Source organism: Phoenix dactylifera, chromosome 2 (assembly GCF_051530095.1).
Source record: "Phoenix dactylifera cultivar Ajwa chromosome 2, Ajwa_hap1_PhDact_Kaust_v1.1, whole genome shotgun sequence".
NCBI classification, from domain to species: Eukaryota; Viridiplantae; Streptophyta; class Magnoliopsida; order Arecales; family Arecaceae; genus Phoenix; species Phoenix dactylifera.
In genome coordinates, this window is record NC_143191.1 from 55,636,864 (window position 1) to 55,652,538 (window position 15,675).

Genomic DNA, 15,675 nt, shown 5'->3' on the forward strand with positions numbered 1-15,675 from the left:
TTAGTTCTAAGCTTGATCCATATTTATTTGTTATCGAACACTTTGGTGCCCCATGCAGCGCTGCAGTGCATGGAGCGACTGTTCATAAGCTTATCTAGGGGCAGCGTGGGGACAACACTGGTGTTCACTTACTAGCCTGGGAGACTATATGTCAGCCGACTAGCAGTGGTGGGCTAGGGGTCCATTCTTTGATTGAGCGTCGGAAGATCCTTGCGATCAGGTTGGCATTTTGGTTTCTTTTGGAGTCGAAGAGTCTCTGGGGCTCTCTGTTGAGGGTTAAGTATGGGGATCCGGCCGATCCGATAGTTTTCCACATCGGTCGAGGTTGCTCCTCATTTAGAGAGAGATCTACACATGCGCCCCGGTGGTGATCCCGACGATCAGATAGAAGATCAGGGATGGACGGGCTATCAACGTCCTTGAGGATAGATGGCTTTCCAAGGTGGCACTACGTGATTATCCCACCTTGATCGACCACAGCTGGCCGGAGGGATGTAGAATATGCGATCTATTCATTTCGGAGGAAAAGAGGTGGGACGAGGACCTCATTAGGCAGATGTTTGGGGAGCAGCTTGCTAGGTGGGTCCTATCATTGCCGATTTCTGTAGATGAGGCAGTGGATAAAAGTCTAGAGTATGACTAGGAGGTCGGTGGTGAGAGCCCGAGACCTATGTGGGGTGGTCGAAGGACGTTGGCTCGGCAGATTGATGGGGGCTAGATTTGGAGGATGCGCATCCATCCCCGTGTGGTCCTGTTTGTCTCGAAGGTAGTATGGGGATGCTTACCTACCAGAGGTGTGCTGGCTCAGTGGAGAGTAAGGATTTTCTTAGTTTGTGTGGTCTGCCCGGAGGTAGAGGAGTCTATCTTCTATGTCTCATTGAGTGTCCGCAAGCCGCTCAGATTTGGGGGTGCGCCTTAACCTTCCCCGACCAGCGACAGGGGTGGACCTCGATTGAGGATTTTCTATGTTTCTTGGAGGCTTCCTCGTGGGGGCCCGACCTTGAGGAGCATGGGATTACTGCTGCCTATCTGGTCTACCACTATTGGCTAGATAGGAATGTTTGGATTTTCGAGAACTACAGCACGTATCCGAGGGTGGTGGCAGATAGAATTCTACTTCATGCGGCAAAGGTTATTGGCACTATTAAGGCATCGCCCCTTGGGTCGGCTAGGGTAATCTAGGCTTCCCATTTTGTTCTTGCAGTGTCCAGGACCATGCTTGTTTTTTGGAGCCCCCAACCCTTGGCTTTCTCAAGATGAATTTCGACAGTAGTGTTGGCGAGGGAGGGAGCAGTGGAGGTGTGGAATTTGTTATCAGAGACCACAACGCCAAATTTGTTATCAGGCCACACATGTCTAGATGAAGGCGAACAATGCTGCAAACTGGGTTGCTTGCTTTATAGCTCACCACTTCGGCGGCTTTATTCGGGCGAACAACGTTTCCACGCCTGATCCGTTGTGTGATCTCGTTTTTTTTGATTTTCTTGGCCGCACTTACATTCGTCATGCATGAGCTGCTGTTGTACCCCCCAAAAAAAAGAAAGACGGCATAATTTTTGGCAAGTCCCTTGTACTACAAAGTTAGATTTTTTTATTTTATCCACGGCACCAATGGCCCTATCCTACAAGGTGATTTGAGGAGGCTGGGACTTAAGCCTTGATGTCAAACTCCTCATCAAAGCTGGTGGTAATCAAGATGTAGCTTGAATTCTTGTTGAATGTGCAGAAAAAAGCCTACTAATTTCTTGTAAGTAATTGTTGGTATCGTTGCAGTTTTTTAGTTTGCACTGCATCATTCATGGAGGCTAGGTTACTGACATGCTGAACTCTTGGTGAAATTGGCTTGCGTTTTATAGCAGTTCCTTTCACCCTCTTTATCCACATACTAGGCATAGGTGTGATTTTTTTATTTATATAAATGCATACTCTGTTCAGAACATCTAAGCTATTTCTCTCATGCGAATAGTTTCTCGAGTCTTACATTCCGTAACGGATCTTAAATGAAGATGGAAAAAATACCCACTCAGTCTGTGGAGTCACTCATGTCATGGTGGGGTGAATTGGTTCAAATCTTGAATCCTATCTTCAGAATTTACCAGGTAATTCTTACAGGGGTGAAATTTCTTCTCTAGGTAATATGTAGGGCTCGGGCCTCAAACCCTAAAATTAGCTAAATATAGGCCCTCGGAGTTATTTCAATGATCACTAATCCACTTAATTGGAGGTGCTAAAATTAAACTGGGTGAGACTTATAATTTCAGACCAGCCTAGATGTTTAACACCACCCTTTGTGGATAATATACTCTCCTGGTTTGTATCCTTCTAAATATCCTTCTAAATATCGAATTTTGTATGAATACTCTTCCAAATTGATATTTGCATATATACCCTCGTAAAACACTTGTTTTGCTATTCCATCTTTTTTTTATTCTTATTTTTGTATATGTGCCCACACCATCAACGTTGTTAAAAAATTAACGATTTCAAATTAAAATGATTAAAATACTTTTAATGAATAGATGCGTAAAAAGAAATATTTATAAGACGATTGCAATGAAGGATAAAAAAATAATTTCTAAATTCTATTTTATTTTTAATTAAAATAAATATGATTTTTATGAACGGTGTTAGAACAATCATTATAAATATTTGTACAAAAACAGTATTTTATAAAGATACAAAAATAAATATAAATTTTAAAAATGTATTCACACAAATTTAAATTTTTAAAAAATATTCATGCAATAAACTTTTTATTTAAATCTGAAGGAACTACATGCCTAATACTACGGCAAGCAACTGTAAGGTAGTTGGGTTCCCCTCTCCATCTTTTCTCTTTTTTTCCCTCACCTTTTTTCACACTTGTATACCATGTGTCATGAATTCTCTCACCATTCTGTTTTGGGAAAAGAATAAAAACTGCACTGGTTTGAACAGCCCATTCTCCATTTTGTAACAAGCTTGTGGAGTTCTCATTATTTCCATGACCACTTTGATAAATCAATGAATAGCCACATGATAGAAATTAAAAAAGAAAAGCAAAAATAAGAAGAAAAAGAAGAGCATACTACTAGAGAAATGATTTTTCTCAAATGGCACTTAATTTTAGGATTTTTTCTTTTTGCTGCAGATTTACATCAAAATCTCAAATTCCCTGAGAAGCTTCCTGCTTACAATTACACACTTCTTCCATAAGAACGCAAGATTTTGAAACGATCCCCAACTCTCTCCCTTCCGCACGTACAACCCACGTGCCCCAACCCCAGAAGTCTCTAAATGGCCAATATATATCAGGCGGCAGACGGCGCCTTTATGTACTTGACGGCGGCCGCCTCCGACAGCGCCACCAGGAACGGCCGCCGCTCCGCCTCTCCGGCGGCCGCAGCGCCGCCGTCCACGACGGCGGCAGCAGCGGCGGTGGCGGGCCTCTTATAGTCCAAGGACTCGTCGTTGTAGATGTCCCACCACCGCCGAACTAGCTCTTTGATGTCAGCCCGATCCATGTTCTCCTCTTTTCCCGTGTATCTCCATGGCTTCGATCCCTGTCGTTGATCAATATGCCAATTCTAGTTAGGAAACGTTAGTGTCAATGTCTATGAAATGGACGGTGGGGAATGATTCCATCACGTACCGCTGCGCAGTAATGGACCACCTTGACCTTGTCGAGCTCCACGTTCTCCGGGTGCCTCCACAGCATGGCCAGAACCAAATTGTACACCAGAGGGATAGGCTTGTAAATATCCCTAAAGAACATGTTCAAAAAGTCCTGCAAAAAAATAAATAAATACCATAAACGTATTAGAATGCACTTCTCAAATGACAACAGTAGCCTGGAACTTGGGGATATTTACTGTTCCATTACCTGCTCGGCGAAGGGTGCGGGCTCCGTGACCTTGAGGGTGGCGAGGAGGGCGTCGGCGGTGGCGATGCCAGGCTCGAACACGAACATGCCGGCGTTGAAGTAAAGGGAAGGCGGCGGGCCGAGCTCGTCGGCCGGCCACGGTGCCCTTTCCGGGCACTGCTGGCAGTAGCCCACCCGGTACTGCGCGGTGTGGCTCCACGTCCGCTCGCAGAAGCAGTCCATCACCGCATAGAAGTACCCGTCGGGGAGGTCGAACAGCTCGTCGATGTTCTCGTACACCTGGATGTCTGCGTCCAGGTACACCATCTTGCTGTACTCTACGAACTGCCATCATCACAAATCCAATCCATCGGTCAGGATTTAATACTTTGATAACCTTATACCACTCCGCGGTTAAGCGTACCGTATAATCCTAGAATACTGGTTGTCGTAGTCTAAAGATCTATGAAATTACGAAAATACCTTCGGCAGCTAATTAACTTTATTAGCGCATAAATCACGATCTACGTAATTATTCCAATGCATCGAGGGTATTTTTGTGGCTGGAAAGAAAAACTGAGCCGTGGATTTTTCTACTCGTATAGAAATTTCCAGACACAGGCAGACCATTTCGTGCCCGCTTCGAAATCAGTTTGTGAAAACACGCACAAAGATTTCATACGGGTAGTCCGATGAAAAAGCTATGACAGTTAGTTAACGGCGTTGGATGGGGAAAATACAAGCTTACCTCCCAGATCCGGAGCTTGGAGTAGTTGATGACGTAGTACGCCATGGCGAACTTGGTCTGGTTCTCCGGTGGGTAGATTGGTTCGATCTCCCGCACAATGCACCCTTGCGACTCCAGTAACCGGCGGTGGTCCTCCGGCACGTCGGGGAGAACCGCCACCACCAGCGGGTACGCGGATCCCACCTTCCTCAAACCCTTGGCCAGGCCGACCGCGCCCTTCACGTAGTCGCCGGCGCCGGCGAGGAACGTCACGTACGCCCGCCGTGGGAGATGCACGACCGCCTTCGCCACGGATGTTGTCGCCCTTCCTTCGATCTCGGGCGCCATCGCGAGAGACTGAAAGAGACGAAAAGGGAGAGACTGGGGAGGTGGAGAGCCGGAGAAGGAGAGAAATCGTTCGAGGATGTTTCTCGGTCGCTCTTTCGACGCGAAGAGAACGAGGAACTGGCCCTGAATAAATAATCGAGGAATGGGACCCCGGAGAAACCTAAATTACTAAAAAGGACACACTGATATAATTTTTAACCAATAGACAATGAGATTCCAGTCGTACACGTGTGTCATTGATGGGATCTAACGGTGACTGAGCACGTTGGAAAGTTCCAGAGAAGGATAGAGCGGGGACGATGCGGTGGAAGGAGCTAGAGTTTGGAGGCCCTTCCGGATTCCCCTAGCGTAGAAGGGCTGCTAGATTGAGCTGGCAGAGGAGGGTCAGGTAGAAGTGTGGTTCTGGAAGCTCCGGGAGAGCCGAACTTTTTTCTTTTTCTTCTTTTTTTTTTTTATTTTTTTATCATTTTTTTTTACATCTGCCGCTAGCTGAAATCATAAAAAGAAAAATTATGTAGCGCCAGAGGAATAGAAGTATGCTAAATTCAAAGATGACCCAAATCAGCGGTTATATTTGTCTCACGAAATACATACATAAAAAAGTACAATATTTTTTTAACAATAATCGGATGTGGCTTAGCAGCAAATGCTCTGTCTTGTTCGCCTATCTTCCGAGCCGATCTTTTTAATGGTTCATATTTGAATGATTTTTTTTATGGGGCCATTAGTGCTAATGTTGGTTATTTGTCATGGGAGTGCTAATGTTAGTGAATCTCGAGAAGGTCCGCGGCGATCGATTGCTACTGAGATCGTGACGGAGGTGAAATTGATGGTGCATGTCCGTCTTAGGGTTCCAAGCTAGAATTTGCTCTCGCTTCTAGAGGTCCTTGTGATGCCACGTGTCATCAGTGGACCCGGGAAGTGCGTGTATCTTGCTACTTGGCGCCAGTTAATTGGCTATATTACCTGTAGACCAATATATTCATATACCCAAACCTAAATCCAGTTAAAACACTTCCCTCAAACACAATATTAGACCAAAAAAAATCTGGTATCTGTCGGGCTTCGGGTTGTAACCAGATATTAAATACCTAAAAATATTTTTCAATAAAAATATTTTTCAATTATTTGGCATACCTAAAACGTTGTCTCATAAGCTTTGCGCCAAGAAAAAAATAACGATGCAGAAAAGAAGATAAAAAATATCATAAATCATGAATTTTTTTGAACAAACATAATTGAGTTTGGTTTCAAGTTATCAAATCATCTGGTTTTCTAAAATCGAAACAAAAACTGAGCTGACCGTCTACAAAAACCACTTGAATCAATCCAAAAATTCGGTTCAGCTCGGTTTATCAAGTTGATATTCCTTTTTAAATAAAAAAAATAAAAAATAAAAAATTGATGTTTATGTATATAGACATATATGGGTCGAGTTAGGTCAGGTTAGGTCGCTTTGAAGATATATATTTGTATATATACACATGGGTCGAGTTAGGCCGGGTTGGGGCGGTTTGAATTGGTTTTCTAAAAATTCAAACGAAAATTGAACCTTTTTTTTGTTCAAGTTTGCCCTAAATCAAAATCAAACCTAATAAAAAAAAACACCTACATAAACCAAGCCGAATGATCCGGTTCGAATTAGGTTCATGATTCTTCTTGAATGGGTTGGGGATTACCATCTTGAGAGAGTACTTGGTGGCCTATTCGATGTTTTAAGTATTGCAGGCAGTAAATGGGCTGCCACGGGCCAGAGGGCAGCCTCGGCGCGCAAGCATATTAGTCTAAAACTAATTGATTTAAAATTCTTGATACAAGAAAATGAATCTAAGATCTTGGAGGGTTGTTTTTTGTTGACTTTCCCAATGTAGAGACTCATATTTTCTTTAGATTCTCCTTGTTGGCTAGCACAAACCAACACTAAGCAGCTTATTGCCATTATCATAATGTTTGCTCGACAAACATATTTTTGTACATTCATAGGATTTTGTAACTGTAACAACCTATAATCTCATCCAAAATGCCTAGCCAGAAGGTATTATTTGGGTTTCTTGATCCTGTATAAGTACCCAAGATCTACCTAGCGAATAACTGATGTGGGACTAAACACACGCTCGCACGGATCCTCACATACTCCCTCCGTTCAAACTGTGACGTACTCGTTAGGCTAAGGGTTCAAATCTATTCAAATCTAATCACAAACACCACGATCGGCTCATGGTCAGCCCCAATGGATCCGTAATGCAGTGTCCCCTAGTCCACATAGGTTATGGATCGGGTCCGCTCTGATACCATTTGTAACAACCCAGGATCTCACCCAAAATAGGTATTTAGGTTCCTTGATCCTGTATAAGTATCCAAGATCTACCCAGCAAATAACCGGTATGGGACCAAACATATGCTCGCACAGGTCCGCGCAATAACATTAGAAGTAAATAGAGCCGCGAAAGAAGATTTGTAGGGACACAAATGCTATTTGTAAGCTTTTGTTAGGGAACATATATATTTCATTCACCTCACCGCATTGGTCGCATACATAATTTCAGGCTGCTGGAGCCTCCTTCCTAAATCTTCGTAAATTAAATTGAATAGCATATTTTAATCTGCCACTCATGCTCTTGCCAAGCAAGCTTCTAATATGATCAGTACCTGAATGTATTTCTTCATTTGGAGTTAAAAGTGGCTCCCCAATTCAAGACAAGCATTTGGTTTGGTCAAGTAGAATAATGCCGCAATTAGCAACATCCATCAAATCCATTGCTCCTAGGTTGGGTTAATATGAAACCCTCATCCTTTTTACCAGCATCCACCATCTTCATTTTAGCCTCCTTTGCACTAAAAATATCTAGAACATTTGCCTATCATCTGGATCAAATTTGTGTATAAAAAAATGGTGTCCTAGTGCATGAGACTCCTACTACTGCAGAATGTGGGGTCTCAGATGTACCAACCTTATCCTTGCATGTGAAGAGAGTTTCCACACGTGGTGGCGCAAAAATTAGACTCCCTTTTGTTTTCCATTCGTTTGATGTTGCACTGTCATTTTTGAATGCAAATAAAAGGGCGTGAGCGTAGAGAAAGGGCATTAAGGATTCACCCATGTGTTGAATCAACCTTGGCATCATGGAAGGCATAGTTGAGTACGTCGCACACCCAGCCCATGCTGAATTTGTAGATGAGTTCTTGGCTGCAGGGGAGGTGGTCATTTGTTATTGACTACAAGCCAACCATACTCTTAACAATAATGAGAGAATGCGGATTCCCGTTCCATTTTTACTAGTAACATGCATGTGCAATGCAATGCACCAATCACTTATCAACGATAGTTAATATGCAATAAAATCTATGTGTAATATGACATTAAAATGTTTTCAATTATCTTGTAGCACTATTGCATAGCACATTATCCAAGATCACTCCCCAGGATGATTTTAGATATCGGATCTCACGGACGGGTTTCCTATCATCGGGTTGGATGGTAATTTGAAAAGTAGGGATGATTTAGCATCATTGCCATATAGAATCACTGTAGTGCAACCAAGCACGGTCATTATCCCATATTAAATGCTCCTTAGAGGAATCAAGGCACGCAACGTCTTCCAAAATCACAAAACCATTCTATCATGCTACAATGACAAACTCTTTCTACAGAGCATGAATTTTATTAGCAATCTTCTTCTCGTTGATTTGTGAAATCAAGTCTAAAATGCTGTTGCCTTTTGGTGAACTCGTGATTGCAGGATGCAACTGACTTGGGGATGTACTCAAGCACACCGCCACATGGACAATGAATTCAGCATGCATGTGTCCTGATAAATTAACAAGCCAGGAAGCATTAGCTTCTAGTGGCCTATCGCCCTGCTCTAAAGAATCCGTAAGATGGCTCTCGTCATTGTAGTGTGCTCTTTGCACTCGCTGGCCTGAAATCTTGTCATAACTCCTATAAATTTTATACGATCTTGCTGAAGTTCCTGTGTATTGCATATCAAAATGCATTTTAAATCTCACCGAGTTTACGTTTCAGTGATGCTTTTTAAGTACCACAGCAAATTCCTACTCATGCCAATATGGCCCTGATAGTTTTGCCTTGAGCTAGCTTGATCGTCTACGGGAAGCATAAAATTGTAATGAATCTAGATGGAAGATGGTGCAAAATATTACTGGGATAGTTTCTGACATTAGCTTTCAACCTAAGTCCTAAAATAGTATTCAATTTTAGTATATAATTTATGTCATATGCTACAACGGTTGTCCTTTAGATGAAGCTGCAACTCAGTTTCCTGGAGCTAAAGACAAATGGGTGCCCTGTTTTCTACCTTGGCCGCGTATTGTTCGAAAATCGGACGCGGCTTTCCCTGCCACTACGGCTTGACTGTGGGCCACTCGGTTTTCCCTGTTTTCTACCCACAGAACTGGTCTCTTTTGTCATATAGAATTTAGTATTTAAGATGGTGTAGGTTTAAAGGGTTATGTTCACATGATTCTTCCACAACGGTTGTCCTTTAGTCACGGGCAGTCTCGAGCTGGTGGATGGGCGATGGTCCTCGATGCCTTCCAGTGAGTGATTCTTCTTCCTTCCCACCATCCTTCAACTAGTGTCTCGTCTTTGTAGAAGTTGAAGCGAAAAAATGACCATGGTCCTGGATGCCTTCGTCTCTCGTTTGTGTACGATGCTATTAACCTATGCAGAGGAAGAGGCTGCCAAGATCTTGGGTCTGCCCAAGGAAATCAAGAAGCTTCATAGGAGACTGAAGAGGATGCAGACCATTCTCGCTGATGCAGAGAATAGACGCTTCGACAACGAGGCCATCAACCTTTGGCTGAAAGAGCTGCGAGATCTCATGTACGATGCAGACGACATCATCGATGAATGCTGGATCGAGGGCGAGAAGCTTCTCAGCTCAGATTCATCATCATCTTGTTGTGGTGAGTTGGTACGTTGTTGCTATCTTCCTATTTCTTGCTGGCATGAAGGTAAATTCCGTCATGAGATTGGCCACAGAATTAGAAATCTCAACCGTGAGCTTGAACAACTTGCCAAGGACAAAGATGACCTCCATCTCACGCCTGCTCCTTGTGATGACCGCTACAAGAGTAGAATAAGTCGCAAGACATCTTCTATTGTCGAACCTGATCTTGTGGGAGAAAAAATTGAGGAGGATACAAGGAGGTTGACGGATTTGTTGATAAAGGAAGATAACAAAAAAATCCAAGTCTTTGCCATTGTTGGCATGGGGGGGATAGGCAAAACTACTCTTGCTCAGAACATTTACAATGATAAGAAACTTCGGGACAACTTCAACCCAAACTCATGGATTTGGTTGTGCGTGTCCCAAGATTTCTTTGAGTTCGATTTACTGAGATCTTTCATAAAGCAAGCTGGAGGTGATCCTGGAGAGGCTAAGGAGAAGGAAGTGCTCGAACCCATGCTTAGCCAAGTCATTATGAACAAGAAATTCTTTCTAGTCTTGGATGATGTTTGGGATGCGCAAGTATGGGATGCGCTACTGAGAAAGCCCTTGCATAGTGGTTCGGCAGATAGTAGAATTTTGATAACAAGCAGACATGAAGCCATTGCTAGACAGATGGGAGCAGTATACATCCATAGGGTGGAGAAGTTGTCTCAAGAGGATGGTTGGTCATTAATTTGCAAGATAGTGTTTGAGGAATGTGAGGAAGGAGACATGCATCTGTTAAGTGACGTCGGGATGAGAATTGTAGAGAAATGTGATGGCCTTCCACTTGCTCTTCGGATTGTTGGAGGGGTTCTTCGAACTAAGGAGAAAAGGCATTCAGAATGGGAAAAAGTCCTCTCTAGTCCAGCATGGTCTTTTACGAAACTTCCAAAAGAGGAGATGGGCCCGTTGTACTTGAGCTATCTGGATTTACCACCTCCTCTGAAGCAGTGCTTCACTTCCATTACATTATTTCCTGAGGACTTCCCAATTCGTGGAGGTCCTTTTGGCAATAGATGTATTGCAGAGGGCTTTGTAACATCCGAAGGCGATATGCCTTTGGAAGATGTAGCAGAAGGGTATTGGAAGGAGTTGGTGCAAAGGAACCTTCTACAGCCATATCCTCAATATTATGATGAGAAGGGTTATAGGATGCATGACCTCCTGCAGTCTCTAGCTCTGCATATAGCAGGGGATGAGTGCTTCGTCGGAGATGCACGAGCATTTGAAAACAAGATCATGTCCTCCTCTTCATCAATAAAACTACGCCGTTTATCAATTGTAGATGAAAACTTAGAAACTATACCTGACTTGATAATGAAACAGACATCCTTGAGGACCCTGTCATTCTTTCATATCCCACTTATTCGTCATCTTCCAGAAGATCTCTTCAGAAAGCTGAGGAGTTTAAGGATCTTGAATTTACGTAAAACAGCCATCAACAATCTCCCAACTTCTTTAGGAGATCTTGTGCACCTTAGAACTCTTGATCTCTCTAATAGTTCAATAAGAGAGATACCAGAGAGTATAGGGAATCTTAGAAATCTCCAATTTTTGATACTCGGGGATTGTAAATATTTGCACAGCCTCCCTAGCGGTGTCCTTAGGTTAATCAATCTAAAGGCTCTTGTTGTCGAGGATGCACCACTTGATGGTATACCAATAGGAATAGGGAGACTGCGACAACTACATACACTAGTGGGATTTGTGGTGAATGGTAGCAAGGGCTGCAGATCTGGAGTTGGAGAGGATGTCAGGGCGCAGGAGCACAAGAGATATCAACACGGGAGGTTCTGCACCTTGGAAGAGTTGAAATCCCTCTCCCAGCTCAGGTGTATGAGAATGGTCAAATTGGAGAGGGTATCAGACAGGGCTGAAGCAAAAGCTGCTGCACTTCAAGCCAAGCCCCATCTCATAGTTCTATTTCTGCATTGCACCCTACGGAGCAGCTCTTTTGATGTGCGGCAGCCTTGTGCAGATGATTACGAGGAGGAAGATATCAAGAGAATAGGGGAGGTCTTCGAGGAGCTCCACCCACCGCCATGCCTTGAAAAGCTTGAAATCAATGGCTACTTCGGCCGTGAGTTTCCTAGCTGGATGATGACACCCTCCTCGTCATCGCTCCGCAACCTGCAATGGCTGGATCTCAAGAATTGTAGTCTATGCCAGCCACTTCCACCCTTGGGAATGCTGCCACAACTATGTTACCTCTCGATTTCAGGTGCTTCTGCAGTCACGAGCATCGGGCCTGAATTCTTGTTGCTGGCAGGTGGTAGTGCTGGTGCAAGAGGGCGGAATGGAAGAAAAACAGACTCTTGCTTCTCCTACTTCCCTAAACTAGAGGAACTTGTATTTACAAACATGACTAATTGGAAAGAATGGTGGTGGCAGTGGGATGAGGACAACCAGACAAGATCGTTGCTTCCTTCTCTCAAGGTTTTGACCATAGATGGATGTCCGAAGTTGAGGTCTCTTCCGGAGAGCCTCCTCGGTCATGTCACCGTCCTGAAGACATTAGAAATTACACGTGCCCACAGCCTGAGGGAAATACAAAACCTCCCCTCTCTAACAAAGTTGATCTTGGCCCACAACTCAAGTTTGGAGAGAGTTTCCAACTTTCCTGTACTTAAACACATAGATGTGGACGATTGTGTGGAATTAAAGGTTGTGGAGGGTGCGAATGCCGTGGAGCACATACAGCTTGATGATCGAGAAGCAGAGTCTCTCCCAGAGTGGTTAGCGGGTGCTGGTGAAGAACATCCGTGCTTCCCTTTCCTCCACAAGTTGACTCTCTCCAACAAAATCTATCGCCGAGGGCTGTCTGATTGGCCTCTAATCTGATGACACATCTTGAAGCAATCAGTTCCTCCTCTCTATTTGCATCTGCTTTAAAAAGCAAGAGATTACTTGCCAACTCCGTGATACTCTGCACCATTCTTGTCCTTTCAGGTACATATTCTGTTCAGATTACTCGTGACCTTGCCTCCAAAAGAGGCTGGTTGATACCAGTTTTTATTTATTTTCTTTTCTTGGCTGCCTTCTTTCATTGAATGCATGGAATCCTTGTGCGCATATTGCATGGTCTGGGACTGGATGATATGCATAACAATGCCTTCCTTTGGCTATCGTATGATTACTTAACTTAGTTGCACTTTGATTTAGATGACACACTATCAATCCTTCCCTTTGTTGGCATGGGATAAGCATTATATACAGGCCTTTCTAGGCCCGAGCTGTTGCTTTGGTCCATTTGGCCCTGTCAGTTGATGTCTTAAAATTGCTCAAACGGAAACGTCTTAAAATTGTTAGGAACATTTCCTTTACCGATCCCCAATAAGACATTATTTCATGATGTGGTCTAATATCTATGTGATCTTAATTTTCTTCTTTTCTTTCACAAGCAGATTGATATCTCGGTATAGGATTGGCACTTTCTCCTTCAACACCAGTATCTCTCGTCTTCAACAACATCAAGCAACAGCAATAATGGCATGCAAAAAGAAGTTTGAGAGGTAATTCGCTATCAGACCCGCAATTAGTGAAATCTAAGGGAAAAAAATAGCTTTACTAGTTGCTTGGGAGGGGAGAAATTTGGTGATAATTTATTCTCAAAAGTAAAAAGTTCCTTGGTGAAAAACATCCGTCCACCTTTTGTTTTTTTTTGTTGTGAAGAGCATATGGCATTCAAATTTCCTGATAAGTAATGATCTATCATCTTGTTTGTTTTTATATCCTATCTTTTGTTTTTGTATGATCAAGCAGGCCCAACAGACCAGCTTTAACTCCTTGTTTCATAGCTGTGGTTCCAGCAGTGTCATATATAGCACAAGCAATTACCCATCGACGGTATGAATTCTAAAAACCATTGGTTGGAAACATGCATTAATATACAATTATGAGTTCAGAGACTAAATAGGAAAGTCAAGACAAAGTCTTTCTGGTTCTCATGCAGGCGAAGGATTAATGACAGCAAGATACTGTTGTTCCAGTTCTCATTGTTTCATAAGCTTAAGCAGAAGAATTTAGCATTTTTTGCCTCCCGCTAAGATCATTATTGACATGCCAACGCCCACAAGGTGAATGGTGCATCTTGGAAGAGAGAGAGATTCTCTCCCAGCTCAAGTCCTTCAAGTAACAAAACAATCTCCAATGAGCTACCGTTCACTTGGGAGGAGTGGGGAATTAGGATGAAGATTCTGGTATGCTTTTGAGGAGCTCTACCCTCCACCATGAAAAGATCTTAGCATCAGAGATTTGTAATGTAAAAGCCATGCTTTTGAACAGAACCTCTGTTATTAGATAGAAACAACGTCCGTCCAGGCATGTTGTTGGATCGTAATCATTGTTGGAATCAAACAAATTTTGTGGGAAGAAAACAAGAGAAGAAAGTTGTTCTCTTGATGAATAGTAAAAATAGCGAGCCAATGGGTTGTACTACAAATAAACTTTTCTTCTCAGGTTCTCATATATTTTTTAAAACAAGAAGTTACATGACCCTTATATAGGCCCTCTAAAGCTAATCCGAGATTAAGAGTATTAATCTCGTTAGCATTCCCTAAGCATCAAAAAACCATCTCCCCATGTCACTTGGGAGACCAAAAGACATTTGACTTTTAGGAATTACAAAGATAGGGAAACAACACATCATAAATGACTTGGGAAAATAAAAGGTCTAGCTTAATTTCTAACATCCCCCCTTAAGCTAGACTTTGACCATGACAAGTTTCTCTTCAATTTGTTAAATGCATCAACTTTTAATGCCTTGGTGAAAATATCCGCCACTTGATCTTCCGTTTTGCAATACATGATCTCAATCTCTCTATCTTTGACCAAATCTCGAATAAAATGATACTTGATTCGAATATGCTTGCTTTTTTCATGAAAGACTGGATTTTTTGTAAGTGCAATAGCCGAACTATTATCACAAAACAGCTTTGTTCTTTCATTTTGAGAATGCTTGAGTTCTTGTAGAATCCACCTTAACCATAATGCTTGACAACCCGCCAAGGCTAAGGAAATATACTCCGCTTCTGCCGTAGAGAGTGCCACAATTGGTTGTTTTTTTTATACCCATGAGATAGCACCCGAACCAATATGAAAGACAAAGCCAGAAGTGCTTTTGCTATCATCAATACTTCCACTCCAATCACTATCACTGTAGCCAACCAACCTTGAATTTGAAACTCTTGCATAGTGTATGCCATAATCAATTGTTCCACGTACATATCGTAGGATTCTTTTAGCAACCTCTCAATGGATTCTCCTTGGTGACTCCATGAATATGCTTATTAGGCTTACAGCAAATATAAGATCGGGCCTTGTTGCAGTCATGTACATAAGACTACCAACAAGACTTCTATAAAGAGTTGCATCAATCATTCTTTTGTCATCATCCTTAGTTAGCCTCAACCCAACTTCCACTGGAGTGCTTACAGGTGAAGCATTTTCCATATGAAACTTCTTCAACAAATCATGTGCATATTTCTTTTGAGATATAAGAATCCCATCTTTATTCTGCTTTACCTCAATTCCAAGGAAGAAATGAAGAAGACCCATGTCGGTCATCTCAAAGTCATGCATCATATTTCTTTTAAAATCTTCACATATGCTAAGATTATTGCCGGTAAAAATTAAGTCATCAACATAGAGGCAAATGATAAGAATATCACCTTGAGTGTTCTCCCTTGAGTAGAGTGTGTGTTCAAAAGGACACCTTTTGAAGCCATTTTTTAGAAAATACCCATCAATCTGACTATACCAAGACCTTGGAGCTTGTTTTAGGCCATATAAAGCTTTGTTGAGCC

The 15,675-nt window shown here is 42.6% G+C and overlaps 2 protein-coding genes across 5 annotated transcripts; one reads left to right on the plus strand and one right to left on the minus strand.

The window, feature by feature from the left end:
- Nucleotides 1-3,082: 3,082 nt before the first annotated feature.
- Nucleotides 3,083-5,033, minus strand: LOC103715781 (galactinol synthase 2-like). 2 transcript variants are annotated; one of them, XM_039118539.3, is made up of 4 exons: nt 4,590-5,033; nt 3,863-4,186; nt 3,632-3,766; nt 3,083-3,566 (listed from the first exon to the last, which is right to left on the minus strand). In XM_039118539.3, the coding sequence occupies exons 1-4, from the start codon at nt 4,914-4,916 to the stop codon at nt 3,291-3,293; spliced, it is 1,062 nt and encodes a 353-aa protein (XP_038974467.3). In that variant the 5' UTR covers nt 4,917-5,033; the 3' UTR covers nt 3,083-3,290. The 2 variants fall into 2 exon arrangements, with proteins under 2 accessions (XP_038974467.3, XP_008801762.4); XM_008803540.5 differs by having other exon boundaries at nt 3,083-3,542; nt 4,590-5,032.
- A 4,300-nt stretch (nt 5,034-9,333) lies between these two features.
- Nucleotides 9,334-14,289, plus strand: LOC149768430 (putative disease resistance protein RGA3). 3 transcript variants are annotated; one of them, XM_089929240.1, is made up of 4 exons: nt 9,334-12,820; nt 13,276-13,383; nt 13,634-13,717; nt 13,824-14,289. In XM_089929240.1, the coding sequence occupies exon 1, from the start codon at nt 9,545-9,547 to the stop codon at nt 12,710-12,712; it is 3,168 nt and encodes a 1,055-aa protein (XP_089785366.1). In that variant the 5' UTR covers nt 9,334-9,544; the 3' UTR covers nt 12,713-12,820; nt 13,276-13,383; nt 13,634-13,717; nt 13,824-14,289. The 3 variants fall into 3 exon arrangements, with proteins under 3 accessions (XP_089785366.1, XP_089785367.1, XP_089785365.1); XM_089929241.1 differs by having other exon boundaries at nt 13,948-14,289; XM_089929239.1 differs by having other exon boundaries at nt 13,634-14,289.
- The last annotated feature ends 1,386 nt before the right edge of the window (nt 14,290-15,675 follow it).

Bases quoted from the DNA above. Each gene is read 5' to 3' on its own strand.
- LOC103715781 (XM_039118539.3), bottom strand. From the start codon at position 4,916: ATGGCGCCCGAGATCGAAGGAAGGGCGACAACATCCGTGGCGAAGGCG. The intron at 4,187-4,589 runs GTAAGCTTGTAT...TGATGATGGCAG, and splicing joins CCAAGCTCCGGATCTGGGAG to TTCGTAGAGTACAGCAAGAT. The intron at 3,567-3,631 runs GTACGTGATGGA...TTTCCTAACTAG, and splicing joins TGGTCCATTACTGCGCAGCG to AATTGGCATATTGATCAACG.
- LOC149768430 (XM_089929239.1), top strand. From the start codon at position 9,545: ATGACCATGGTCCTGGATGCCTTCGTCTCTCGTTTGTGTACGATGCTA.